General features: G+C 68.0%; 2 protein-coding genes across 2 annotated transcripts in view; one reads left to right on the top strand and one right to left on the bottom strand.

The window, feature by feature from the left end:
• Positions 1 to 6,184: 6,184 nt before the first annotated feature.
• Positions 6,185 to 11,713, bottom strand: LOC118602774. The gene is made up of 2 exons (XM_036220224.1): positions 10,520 to 11,713; positions 6,185 to 7,317 (listed from the first exon to the last, which is right to left on the bottom strand). The coding sequence occupies exons 1-2, from the start codon at positions 10,704 to 10,706 to the stop codon at positions 6,791 to 6,793; spliced, it is 714 nt and encodes a 237-aa protein (XP_036076117.1). The 5' UTR covers positions 10,707 to 11,713; the 3' UTR covers positions 6,185 to 6,790.
• KCNQ1 (potassium voltage-gated channel subfamily Q member 1) overlaps positions 8,834 to 12,376 on the top strand; it is a 255,539-nt gene continuing 251,996 nt past the window's right edge. Inside the window, exon 1 of the mRNA XM_016131129.2 lies at positions 8,834 to 9,147. Within this exon, the coding sequence (XP_015986615.2) occupies positions 8,834 to 9,147 (314 nt within the window). The remainder of the gene's footprint in view (positions 9,148 to 12,376) is intronic.

The raw sequence follows: 12,376 nt of genomic DNA, 5'->3' as shown, positions 1-12,376 counted from the left end.
AGAACAGCGCCTGAGTGACACCCCGGTGCCCCCTCCCCAGAGAGACGCCCAGGACCCCTCCCCAGGGGCTCTTCCCTCCCTGAGCCGGGGGAGGGCCGGGGCCAGAGTCCAGGCCCGCACGCTGGCAAGCCCTTCCCTGTGTCCTCTCCGGCCTGGCCCGTTGGCCACCAGAGGGCGCCCAGGACCGCGGGCAGAGTCCAGGCTGATGACCGTGGTTCTGGGTGGAGGCCTCAGCAGCTTTCCCTGGGGAACAGGGGCTCGGGTCACCCTCACAACAGCCGCCCGAGGGCTGGCACACCAGGGCTTCACCCGCGCCCAGCCAGGGGACAGGGGCTCTCTGAGGCCCCTCGGGAAACGCCAGGCTCCAGCAAAGTGGGGCTCCCAGGCGAGGACCCCACGTGCCCTCGGGCAGGCTCTGGAAGGGGGACACTGGTCGTGGCTGGGGGCCACGGGGCCACATGCCCGGCGCCTTGTCCTGCTGGCCGGTGGGTTCTGCCAGCCTGGGTACGTGGAGCCTGAGGGGGTGTCCCGGAGCCTCAGAGGCCACGGGGAACCCCGACCTCGTCCTCTCCTTTCCTCTGTTGTGGTCCTGCCCCTCCGCCCCTGAAACCCACCTCTGGACGCCCCTCCCTGGCCACCCCCAGCCCAGCTTGGCTCCTCCCCTTCCCCCCCCCCCCGCCCCCGTGGCTCCCCATTGCCCCACAAGAAAACCCCGTCACCGGCCTGCCCTGCCCACTGCCGCCTCCCTGCCCGGGTCCCTGGCCCCGGGTCCCCCTCTCCGCGATACTGGAGCTGTTTATCGGGGAGCCCGACCCGCGGAAGCGACTTCCGTTCATTCCTCCGCCGGGCGCCCGCTCCCCGCTGGGGGCGGCTGGGTGCTCGCCGCTCCCTCTGGGCCCGGAGCCCCAGCTGCTGGACGATGGGCGAGTGGCAGCGTGAGCGCGTGTGTGGCCCCACGCGTGAGCGCCACGGGGGAGGCGGGGTGTCCGGCACGTCCTTGGGACCAGCGGGAGGCCGGGCCCCAGGGGCGGGGCTCGGCTTGGGCCGGGCGCGGCCGCACAGGTCCCGAGGCGCCCGCGGGCCGCCCGAGTGCACTCGGCGGTCCGGAGGGGCGTCTCAGCGGGCCAGCGGGACTCGTAGCCGCCTCCCCGTTTTAGCCACCGTCGGCCCTGGGCCCAGCTCCGTGCACGGTGGGACTGAGCTCACATGATGCCTCCTCTGGGGAGAGGCCGTGTCCAGCCCCTCAAGCCTCTGTCCCTGGATGCCAGTCCCAGCGACCACAGCCACCAACACTCTTCCGCCACCGGCCGAGGCCTTGCAGGGAGGGAGGGTAGGGGGGTGAGGGCTGGCCCCCCCGTGAACGCCACCCCAGCCAGAAGCCCTCCCCCAGGGCGTGCTGGGTGCCACGGGGACTCCCGGCCCTCTGGCACCCCTCTGCTCCTTCCCCTGGAGGACTGAGTGAGGCCACAACCCCGAGAGGGGCCGGCAGGCCTGGGGCTCCCCGCTGGCGTGGGGGCGCCCTCTGACCCTACTGTTCATTCTTCTCCAAGGCTGAACCTGTGAAAGCTACTGAGAAAGGGGCCAGTGTGCCACCAGGAAGGGCCCTGCCCTGGTCCCTGGGAGGTCGCCACCTCTGGCCACTCCGGTGGGCTCTGGGCTGACCCAGCACCCACGACAGAGGCTGAGAGCCCAGAGGCCACTCCGTTCGAGGGTCGTCCACGCTGAGCTGCCCAGACTCGCCCCCCACTGCACCCCCATGAGGCAGACATGTCTTTGCCGACCCCACACGCAGGTCTCCCTGCAGCCCAGCCACAGGACTCAGGGGACCCGGCAGCCCTGTTGCCCCCAAGGGGGCCCAGCGGCTCCTCGCGGGCCCTCACCCCCCAGCCACAGCCAGTGTCCTCGCCCTGAAGTGACCATCGGGCTCTTACGGGCCCGGGATCCTGCGTCCTGGACCCTCATCTGTGACCCCCGCCCCCAGGAGCAGGGCCGGGAAGGGCCAGAGGGCAGCAGCACTTCTGCCCGGCCTGGCCTCCGGCCCCGGCCCGGCCTCCGGCCCCGGCCCCCCAGGCGGCTCCTGCCGTCGGCCACCTCTCCGCAGGGCACGAGTGCGGCCATCGGCCTGGGAGGAGGTGCTGGCCATCACGATGCGGGGTCGGAGACCAAGAGGCCGAAGGGGGCTAAGCCAGACTCGGGCGAGGCCACTGCCCCACCCCCCTCCTGGCTCCCTCTCCCGCCCTTCGCCCTTCTCCAGGGTCCTCAGCTGCAGACGGGCTGGGCTCCCTCCTCGGCGTCCACGCTGGCCACTGGGGGCAGGTGGCGGCGAGGGGCGGGCGGGCGACCGGGCATTCTGTGTCCGTGCGTGCCCGCGCGGGCCTGCGTGTGAGGGGCCGCGTGCCGCCCCGAGTGATTCCCTTAACAGCCGTGGGTCCAGGCCCCAGCGCGAAACAGGGACGGTGACATCACCTCCTGGGGCCTGTGGGGACAGGAAGAATGCTTAGGACAGAGCTGGTGTCCTTAGACCCTGCTGCAGCCCCTGGAACCCCAAGCTCTGGGCGGGCGGGCGTCCGTGCAAGGGCCAGAAGATGTGTGTGTGTGTCTCCGTGTGCGGCACACTGTATGTGTGGACACACTGCGTGTCTCTGTACATGTGTTTGTGTAGACACACTGTGTGTCTGTGTGCGTGGACACACTGTGCTTTCGTGTGTCTGTGTGTGGATACACTGTGTGAGTGCCTGCGCATATGTGTGGACACACTGTGCATCTCTGTGTGTGGACACACTGCGTGTCTCTGTACATGTGTTTGTGTAGACACACTGTGCTTTTGTGTGTCTGTGTGTGGATACATTGTGTGAGTGCCTGCGCATATGTGTGGACACACTGTGTGTCTCTGTGTGTGGACACACTGTCTCTGTACATGTGTTTGTGTAGACACACTGTGCATCTCTGTGTGTGGACACACTGTGTGTCTGTGTGGACACACAGGCTCTTGCCCTGCAGGTTTGGGTGGAGCTCCGGGTGTGGCCCGGGCTGGAGGACCCCAGCCCCACTGGTCCCAGCACCCCCTCTGTCCCCTTCTTCTTGGCTCCTGAGGAGGCCTGGAAGCCAACCCTCCCTCCCTGGGGCCTGCAGGAGAAAAGAGGCGCCTAGGCGCCATTAAGTTCAGGCGTCTGCGGCCCCCACCCCATTCCCTCAGGCCCCCGCCCAGCCGCCCACTCCTCGGCCGTTGCGTCTCCCGTCGGCTCATTCGGTCATGCGGCACAGACATGTCGAGCAGCTTCTCTGCGGCAACCCAGTGCTAGATGTCCGGCGAGAGAGCCCACGAGCCAAGGCGTGCGCAAGGAGTAAGAAAGAGAGAGAAAAATTAAGCACGGAGTGAAACCCAGCAGGGAGGCCCGGCGGCTGGGGATTCGGCTTGTAAATGGGCCGGTCAGGGAGTCGCGGACTGGGAGGGTGACATTTATGCGGATAACTGGGGGAAGGGTGGTCCATCTGCCCTTCGTCTACTCACCCGCACACTGCCAATGCCGCCCACCCACCCACCCACCCTTCCACTAACCCGTCCATCCACCCACCCCATCCATCCATCTATCCACCTATCCAGCCATCCATCTATCCACCCACCCCAGCCATCCATCTATCCACCCACCCATCACCCATCACCCTTCCATCCACCCACCCACCCGTCCATCCGTCTGTCCACCCACCCGTCCATCTCTCTGGTCATCTGCCCGGCCACCGAGCCCTCCACCACCCACCCATCCATCCACCCATCGCCCTCATGCATTCCATGCATGCCTCTCTCTATCGCCCACTCTCCGTTTGTTCCCTCCCCCGGGCCCCGGACTCACTCGGCCCTCAGGGTGCCCGCACGCTGGGGCGAGGACAGCTCTTCCCCAGGGTCTGTAGCTGTGGGGGAGCGGGGGCGGGGGCTGGGCAGTGTGTGTGGCTTCTCCTGCAGTCTGCGTGTCTCCAGACAAGATCACTGTCCCCAAGGCAGAGCCTCGTCTCCCACCCTGGTGTCCAGCACGGCCGGGAACACGGCAGTGCCTGACGAAGGCCGGCAGGCCGGCCGAGTCGCCCCCGCCGCCTCCTCCTATTTGCCGTGGGCTCCGTCGTCCCCCGGCCTCCCTGCCAGCCCGTGGCCGGACCTGCTCGCCTGTCCCTCCAAGTCCACTCTCTGCTAAGGCCCAGCCTGCGTTCCGGCTCCAAGATAGGCCATGGGGACAGCTTCAGAGGACCAGTCCTGCGGTGGGGGTGCCAAGGTGCCAGCAGGGTAGACAGGCCTGGGCCAGGAAACCGCCTCCCATAGCATGGCCTCGAAGGACTAAGGACAGGCCACCTAGTCCCGGTCTCCCGCCCTTCATTTTCTGAGTGACCAGGGACAGCCACGGGTCTCTCCAGCAAGGAGAGGCCTGGGAGCTCACCAGATGCCCCAGGTGGGCACTGCCTGGGCTCCTGGCCCGTGAGGCAGCCTGCTGCCTGGGAGGGTCCGCCGAGGGTCAGCCGAGGGTCAGCCGAAGGCCACTCGTGGGTGATGGGCTGCTCTCGGGCAACGGCCCTGTGACAGCCGGGGAGGTCTCAGGCCTTGGTGATCGGGATCGAGGTATGTGGGCCTCATTCCCCGCGTACGCTGGGCAGGCGTGTGCCCCAGGTCCTGCCTGGCTTAGAGGGCCCCCAACTTCATGACATCAGGTCACGCAGGAAAGTGAAGGATCAGGGGACTGTCCAAGGGTGCACGTTTGAGGGAGATTTGGCCAAAGAGGGCGCCAGACTGCACATCCCACGACAGCCGGGCTGGCAGTCAGAGTAAATCCACGTCTTGATTTTGCAAGTGGTGCCGATTCCCAGCAAAGGTGTCCCCAGGTGACTGCCAGCTGGAAGCTAGCTCACCCTGTACCCACACCTGACTGTTCTGTCCAGCGGCTGCTACTCGGGGTTCCTGAACTGGGGACCTTCAGGGTTCCAGGGGACTTTGGTCCCCAAGACGCCTGTCTGGAGGCCAGCAGGCTCAGAGCCGGGGGCAGGGTGACTGGAGGGGAACGTGGGGTACTTGCCGTGCTGGCCACAAGGCCCTTCGCTGAAGCCACCCCCCTCCCTACACTCAGACCAAAGAAAACCCACCGAGAGCCCCCCTCAGCCCCTGGCCGGCGGGCGCCTGGGTCCTGGGCTGGGAGGGGTGAGCCTGGGTGTGTGATTCTGCAGGTGGGGCAGCGGGGTTCCCCTCACTGACCTCTGACCCCACAGAACGTGGGTATGGTGTGCAGACAGGTGTTGGCAAAGTCTCCCTGAGGGAAGGCGAGTGCAGTGTTTCCAGAATGTTCTGAGGCCTTGTGACAGCCTGTGGGCCTGAGAGGCGGGGTGGAGTACCCTGGATAGATCTGTCGTCCTCTGTGTCCGGGACCCAAGGTGTGGCACGGGCACCCACCGTGGGCTTAGAGCCCCCAGGGCCCTGGGGCCAGGTCCACCGCCCACCAGGGAGCAGGTCTGGCTTGTGTTTCCGGCTCCTGTGGGCCGGCCCCGCCCACCCCGCCCCGCCTTCAGCTGGGCCGCTGATCCCTGAACCCAGCGCAGCCCCAGGCCTGCTTCCGGTTGCCTGAGCACCTGCCGTCTGCCCCCCTCCCCGCCCCCACCTCTCAGCCCACCGTCCTCGGCCCTCCCCAGGTCTCCCACCAGCTCCTCTGAGCCCGCAGGGAGCAGGGAGACCCCTTCCGGCCTCCCATCCGCCCCCGCGCCCCCCGTCCCACGGGTCGGGGCCGGGATACCCAGAGCAGGCTCTGCGTGGCACGGACCGCACCCGCCCCCAGAAGCCTCCCCAGGTGCTCGGGTGGCCACCTGTGACAATATTTTAATCGCGGAAACACACACAAAAGTAGAGCACACGGTATCACGACTGTTCACTCACTGCCGGCTCAACAATGACCGATTGATTCAGAGGCGGGTTGGCTTAATCTCCACCCCAACTCCGGGCCGCTCCCCGCGGACATCCCGCAGTTCTATCTGGAGAGAGTGCTACTCGCAGAGCGTGGCTTCTTCCCTCTGAAAGCCGGTTCAGACAGGGAAGCCGGGACAAACACTTAACGCTGTCCCCTTTTCAATTAGTTTTCAGACTACTAAGGTCCAGCAACCAACAAAAGGAGGATTTGGGGGGGGGGGTCTCTTTATGAATTAATGGGTTTTTAAAGACATTTGATATGTTTTAATCCACAATTCTTTTTGGTGAACAAATTGTCTCTTGCCGATCGGCCCCTCCGAACACTTTTCCGCGGACAGAGCTAGAAAGTCATTTTGTTCCAAGATAAAGGAGTTGAGGAATTTATGGCCCTATTCCCAACTGGAACCGCAGACTTCTTTGACCTTGGATCTGGATCTCTTTTCTCTCGGATGGAAAACCTTGGTTGCTGAGGAATTTAACACGACATTCACAAGCGATTTCAAAGCGGCGATGCCAGTACAAGTAATAGCATGATACTCGAGCGCCCTTTTGTCCCCTGACCCTCAGGTCACGTGGGCCACACTGGGTGGCTGCCCCATCGCATAGTTCATCCATTTGGGGGACGTTCTGGTTTCCTAGTCTCTCGAGGCTACAAGTAATGTCACAGGGACAGCCTCACATGTATATGTATATCATTCTCAATTTTCTCTGCAACCTTTGGGTCGGTTCCTAGAAGGGGCGCGACCTTGCTGGGCTGCACGGTACCTGTGCGTTTGCTGACACCGCCAGCACCGGTTCCCACCGATGACGCCGGTCGCAGCCCCTTTTCCGGGGCCTCGCCCCCGGGGCCCGCAGTCACGCGCCTGGACCTGCCCCAGTCAGGCGGGCGAGCACCGGGTACTTTCGATCCACATTTTTCTTGTCACACGTGACGTTGAGCGTTTTCCTGTCAGTGCAAAGAGCAGAACCCCCTTTTCGCGTGAGCCGCCCCTGCCTCTGGCCCATTCTTCCATGAGGCTTTAGATGTTCTTTATGTATCGGTGCTACTAATCCTTTGCCTGTCATGTGACTGGTTCCCGCTGGTCCTCCGCCTGATTCGCTTTGCTGACCTCGGCTTCTGTCTCTGGGGTTCGGGCTGTTGGGAACGGTTCCCGCGCCCCAGGTGGCGGAGGAACTCTCCCGCCCACCGTGGGAGAACCTACTCGGCGTCGTTTCAACAGTGACGTTTAAGCGTCCCAGTGTGTGCGAGATGGACCCGCCTCGGCTGCGTTTCCGTTCTCCGTGGCTCTCCGGCTGTCCCACGCCGCCTGGTAAAAGCTCCTCTTCCTCCTGCCGCCTGGAAGGTGGGTGTGCAGCTGCGGTCGTCCCATGCACCTGTTCGCCTGGAAAGTATGACCTGAATGCAAGCCCGCCGCGTGCCCCGGCCATCTCCCCGGGGCTCTGTGGGGGCGGACGTGCCGCCTCCTCGGGCTCTGCTTGTTTGTCCCTAACCGAAGTACCTCCCGGCAAGGTTCCCTGGCCACAGCAGCTAGCTTCCCTAGTGCCTGGCTCAGGCTGGGGCCCATTATGGGATGTTCTCTCTGCCCATAGGAACTGCACCTACTGTGTACAAGCACCTGAGGTGGGCGGAGTCAGGGGAGGGGCCAGAGCTGCACTCCGCCCACCATGGGGAGCTGGTGCGTGGGGGGGGAGGAGCTGGGGGCGGGGCGGTACATGGAATAAGTCAGACCCCAGTGTTCAGTGAAGACCTGAGAGGTAGCTTCTAAGTTATGGGGCTCTGACATGGCTGGGGGCAGCTAGTTATCCTTCTGCCCAGGGCAATGTCTCCAGAGGCCATTTTTTTTGGTCTGTCACCCCATCCTCCACCCTGGTGCCCTTTTAATGTGTGGGGACCCAAACACCTGCACAGTCCTGACGGGAAGGGGCATGACCCCGCCACTCAACCCCTCTGACCCCGTCACCCGCCCCCACCCCCACCATCCCCGGAAACCCACCCGGGCCAGCAGCAGCCTCCTTGGGCCAGAAGAACAAACACCCATTGTCCGTGCTCCTGGGGTGGCACGAATGCTTCTCCCCTGAGCTGCCCCTGCCGCCGGGCCGCCGCGCCTGCTGCGACCGTCTGCGCAGGCGCCGCACGCTCCCCACCCGCGGGCTCCCGCTGGTGGTCCCTGACTGTTGACGGCCCTGCCCTGCCTCCGGCAGCCCTGTGGGCACCGACACAGCTACATTCTCCTCTGTCCGCAGCTCCTGCGCCCGGGGCACCGTGGGGGGGGCGCTCAGAATTGTGGGGGGCCGGCACTGTCCTCCAGGCGCCGGGAGGGTCAGTCCGCACGCGCCCCACGGCACCCTTCCTCCCCCTTTCTCCCTCCACCTCCTCTCGGGAGAGGCGCAGAGGGGGCAAAGCGGGTGACCGCGCCCTGTGCTGCCCTCCTGCCCCGGACGCGCCATGCGCAGTCGCTGCACCTGCCCGGCCGGCGCCGCTAGGTGCGCAGCGCCGGCGAAGCAGGTGAGCTGTGGCGAGCACGCGGGAGCAGGTGGACCGCAGCAGGTGGGCGAGGGTGGGGCCGAGAGGGCGAATGCGAAACGGGCGGGCGGGACAGGTGGGCACAGACCGGTTCGCACCGAGCAGGTGAGCGCGGTTGGGCGCGGGGAGGGGCGCCCCAGGCGTGCCGTTGGCCGGGGGCGGGGTGTCTGGCCCGGGGCGGGGCGCCCTGTCCCCGGGGACCGGCCCGCGGCCACCGCCCCCTCCAGGCCCCGCCCTCACGCCCGGGCGGGGCGGGCAGAGGCCCCCTGCGGCGGGGGTGGCAGCAGCTGCCGCCAGCACTGCGCCCCGGCGCCCGCCTTCGCCGCTGCTCCCGGAGCCGCCGCTCGGCCGGCCCCCGCGGGCGCTGCCTGGCCATGGCCGCGGCCTCCTCCCCGCCCCGGGCGGAGAGGAAGCTCTGGGGCTGGGGCCGTCTGCCCGGCGCCCGGAGGGGCAGCGCGGGCCTGGCCAAGAAGTGCCCCTTCTCGCTGGAGCTGGCCGAGGACCACCCGGCGCCCGGCGCGCCACCCGCCGCCGACCTCGGCCCGCGGCCGCGCATGAGCCTCGACCCGCGCGTGTCCATCTACAGCGCGCGCCGCCCGCTGCTCGCGCGCACCCACGTCCAGGGCCGCGTCTACAACTTCCTGGAGCGCCCCACCGGCTGGAAGTGCTTCGTCTACCACTTCGCCGTGTGAGTACCCCCGGCGCCCCGTGAGGGGCTTCCTCCGCAGGCTGGGGAGGCGCGCGGGAAGCCGGGAGCGCAGCGCACGCGCCACCTGCTGCCCTCGCCGGGCCTGTCCCTTGCAGTTCAGGGACTTCTGGGTCTGACCCTGTGAGGGTCACCTGAGGCTGAGATGGGAAACTCCCCGCTGGCCTGGCCCAGGCCTGTGGGGAGGGGTCAGGGGGAGCCAGCTGGGGAGGGGCGCCCCAGGTGCGGATCCATCAGCCAGGGAGCACGCCTGTGGGTGCAGGGGACAGGCGTCCCCAGGACCGCTGGCAGGAGCCCCCAGGCTCCTGGGACAGCAGCATCCCAGACCTGCCAGGTCCAGGCGGGCCCCGTGGGGCGGTCTCCTGGGTGGCGGGGGCAAGGCTACTCTGGGGGCTGGTGGTGACCCCTGAGCGGTCAGCGTCGTGGGGGGGGTGCTCACCCAGAGTCAAGCTCAGGAAAACCTGGGCGGAAGCAGAGGAGCCTGGAGCGGCACGTGGAGGGGAGGGAATGGGCCCCCGCTGCCAGCTGTCAATCAGGAGAGAGCCGGGCCCTGTGGGCAGCACCTGGCCCCGGCTGTTACCCAGGTGGCTCCAGCCCCCAGGTGGCACTCCCGCGTGGGGCGGGGAGGGGCGCCCAGGGACAGGGGCACGAGGAAGTCACCCCGGGACGCCCCGCCCGGGGCCTGCCCCCACTGCTGTCCCGTGGCCCTACTTCCTGGCTGCCCTGCCAGGGCCTTTTGGTACCGTGCCAGCCTCTGCGCCGTGAGCCTCCGCTCGGTCGTCCCGTGCTGATCTTGGGGGCTCCTCTGACTTCCTAGTGGCATGCTCATCCCTGCTACCTCAGCTGGCCTGGGCCTGGGGGAGCTCTGGGGGTGTCCAGGGCCCTGAGTCCTTTCACCAGGAGTCCCCAGGGGTGCTCCGGGAGCCGGGCCATGGGCTTGGAGCATCGTCGGGTCTTGGGCAGGTGAGCCAGCAGGTGGGGCAGCCTCCGCTCTGGGAGCAGGTGGTGCCCAGGCTGTCGCCCCACCTGCTGAGCGGGGCAGGCCTTCCGTAGCAGAAGGGACAGAAGAGCAATGTCCCTGAGGGCATGGACGGGCCACTGTCTGCAGGCCCCTCCCCCGGTCCCCAGTCCCCACCCTCCCGGAGCCTCAGAGGGCGCTGGGACCGTGGCCATCACTGGTGTGTGGCAGGGCGGTCCTGCCCACGACTGCGGCCGAAGTGGCTTGTCTCGGGGTGTGCGTGTGCAGTGACCCCAAGGGACTCCACCTGTGTCCAGTGCCGCTCCGCAAACACTAGCCGGTGCCAGGCCGGCAGGTGCCGCTGTGCACATGGGCTGCCTGCCTCCCCGCCCTCACCTGCTGGACCCCAGAGTCGCGAGATGCCCAGGGCTGGGGCGGACTCCACCGTCAGGGCCTGGGGGGGACCCTGCCCAGCCACCGCCAGCTCCCGGCAGAGGCGGGGGAGGCGCGGGCAGAGGACTGCCAGGCGGCGCCGCGGTGCCCCCGTCTGGCGGCCTCCAGCAGGCCCCCCTCCGGTCGGCATCCCGGGGATGCAGGCCGGCCGGCAAGTGTCGCCGCGGCTGCCGGCCGCAGCGGTGCTGTGCGGAGGAAGAGGGCTCGCCGCCCAGAGGAAGTCTCTGCTTACACTGGTGTTTTCTTCCTGATTCCGATTGTTTCGCTCTCGGAAGTTGGCTCAGCGCGCTCTGCCTTCGCCCAGCCCCTCAGGAGCCAGCAGGGCAGGGTGGCTTTGGAGACGGGGGCCGAGTGGCCTCCCCGTGGCACCCCCGGAATGGGACGGCGTGACCTTGGGTCGGTCTTTTCCTGCCCCGGGCCCCGTCCCGTGACAGCCATGCTGTGGCCCCGGGGAGTGGACGCCTGCGCGGTCCTCCCTCGTAGGTGGCGCTGGAGGTGGACCCCGGCCAGGCAGGGCGAGCCGCTCGTCTGGGGCCCAGGCAGGTGCCCCCCTCACCTCCAAGAGGTCAGCAGAGCCAGGATTGCAGGGGTGGCCTCGGCCGAGCGGTCGGATGGAGTGGGGGTGCGTGGCAGGTGCCGTGGCCCCGGCGTTTCTCCCGGCTGCGAAGAGAGCCCTGTCCTTGGTGAGCGGGCTGTGGAGCGTGCCACCCACCGGGGTCCGGCTTGGTTTCCAGGCGGGAAGGCCGGGCTTGGCCTCGAGGGGCTGGGCCCCAACGTGAGGGGGCGGGTCGAGGTGGGAGCCGCGGTGGGCGAAGCCGGCAGGACATCCTGTCCCGTCCGCGTCGGGGAGCCTCTGCCCCATCCTGTGCGCGCCTGGCCGGGCCTGTCTGCTGGGGGCGGGGGGCAGGACGCTGCTGCCCCGGCCACTGACCCTGCCCACCGGGCTTCCTGCCGCGTCCTCCCCCGAGGCCCTTCACGTCCCCGCTGTGTGGCGGCTCCCACCCTAGCCGCAGACGCGGTGAGCCGTGGGGGGGTCGGGCAGGGGAGATGCCAGGGCTCCCACAGCGTCTCGCCCCGGCCACTGGGCTGCAGCACCCCGCCCCCCCATGGAGGGCGGGACCAAGGCTGCCCCAGGCTGGTGAGAAGGTTCCAGTCCCAGGGGTCCCCGGACCCCCCTCCTTCCTACCTCTGCCTCTTGCTTGCCCCCTCCCACCTGTCTCCCGCCCCCCTCCCCCCCCCCCCCGCAGCATGGCAGGTGCAGACCCCAGCTGCTCCTCTCCCGCCGCCCTCCCTCGAGCCCGGCCTCGGGCCGCGGCCGCTGCTGTGGCTGTCGGGCAGGGTGAGCCCCATCTCTGTGCCTCGGTGTCCCCCTGCAGGCGCAGGTGACAGCGCCCCCTGTGGTCAGCACCCCCTGCGGCTGGGGCACACAGGAGGTCTGGGGCGGCTGGGAAGGGGGGTCGGCAGAGAGTCCTGGGGCGCGTGGACCCGGGCTAGGCTCTGGAACTCGGCTCAGTGCCACCCGCGCCCGTCCCCCCGCCACCGCCCTCCCAGGTCCCCAAGAACTTTCCGGAGGCTTCCGCGGCACCTGAACAGTGGCGTTAATCATTGACAGTGCTGGAAGCCGGCCCCGGCCGTTAGTTGGGCTCACCCCGCCCGCCTTTGCGAAAGGAGAGGCCGAGGCCAGTTCACGGGCCGCGGGCCCCGCTCGGTGGCCACCAGTGCCCGCCTGGCCCCAGGCCGGGGTTCCGTGTGCTGCAAGCTCAGAGGGGACTCGGCGGGGCTGGGGGAGGGGTGCAGAGC

The sequence above is a fragment of the Rousettus aegyptiacus genome, unplaced genomic scaffold, assembly GCF_014176215.1.
Source record: "Rousettus aegyptiacus isolate mRouAeg1 unplaced genomic scaffold, mRouAeg1.p scaffold_m13_p_5, whole genome shotgun sequence".
Classification (NCBI taxonomy): domain Eukaryota; kingdom Metazoa; phylum Chordata; class Mammalia; order Chiroptera; family Pteropodidae; genus Rousettus; species Rousettus aegyptiacus.
This window is presented reverse-complemented; position numbering and strand designations above follow the sequence as displayed.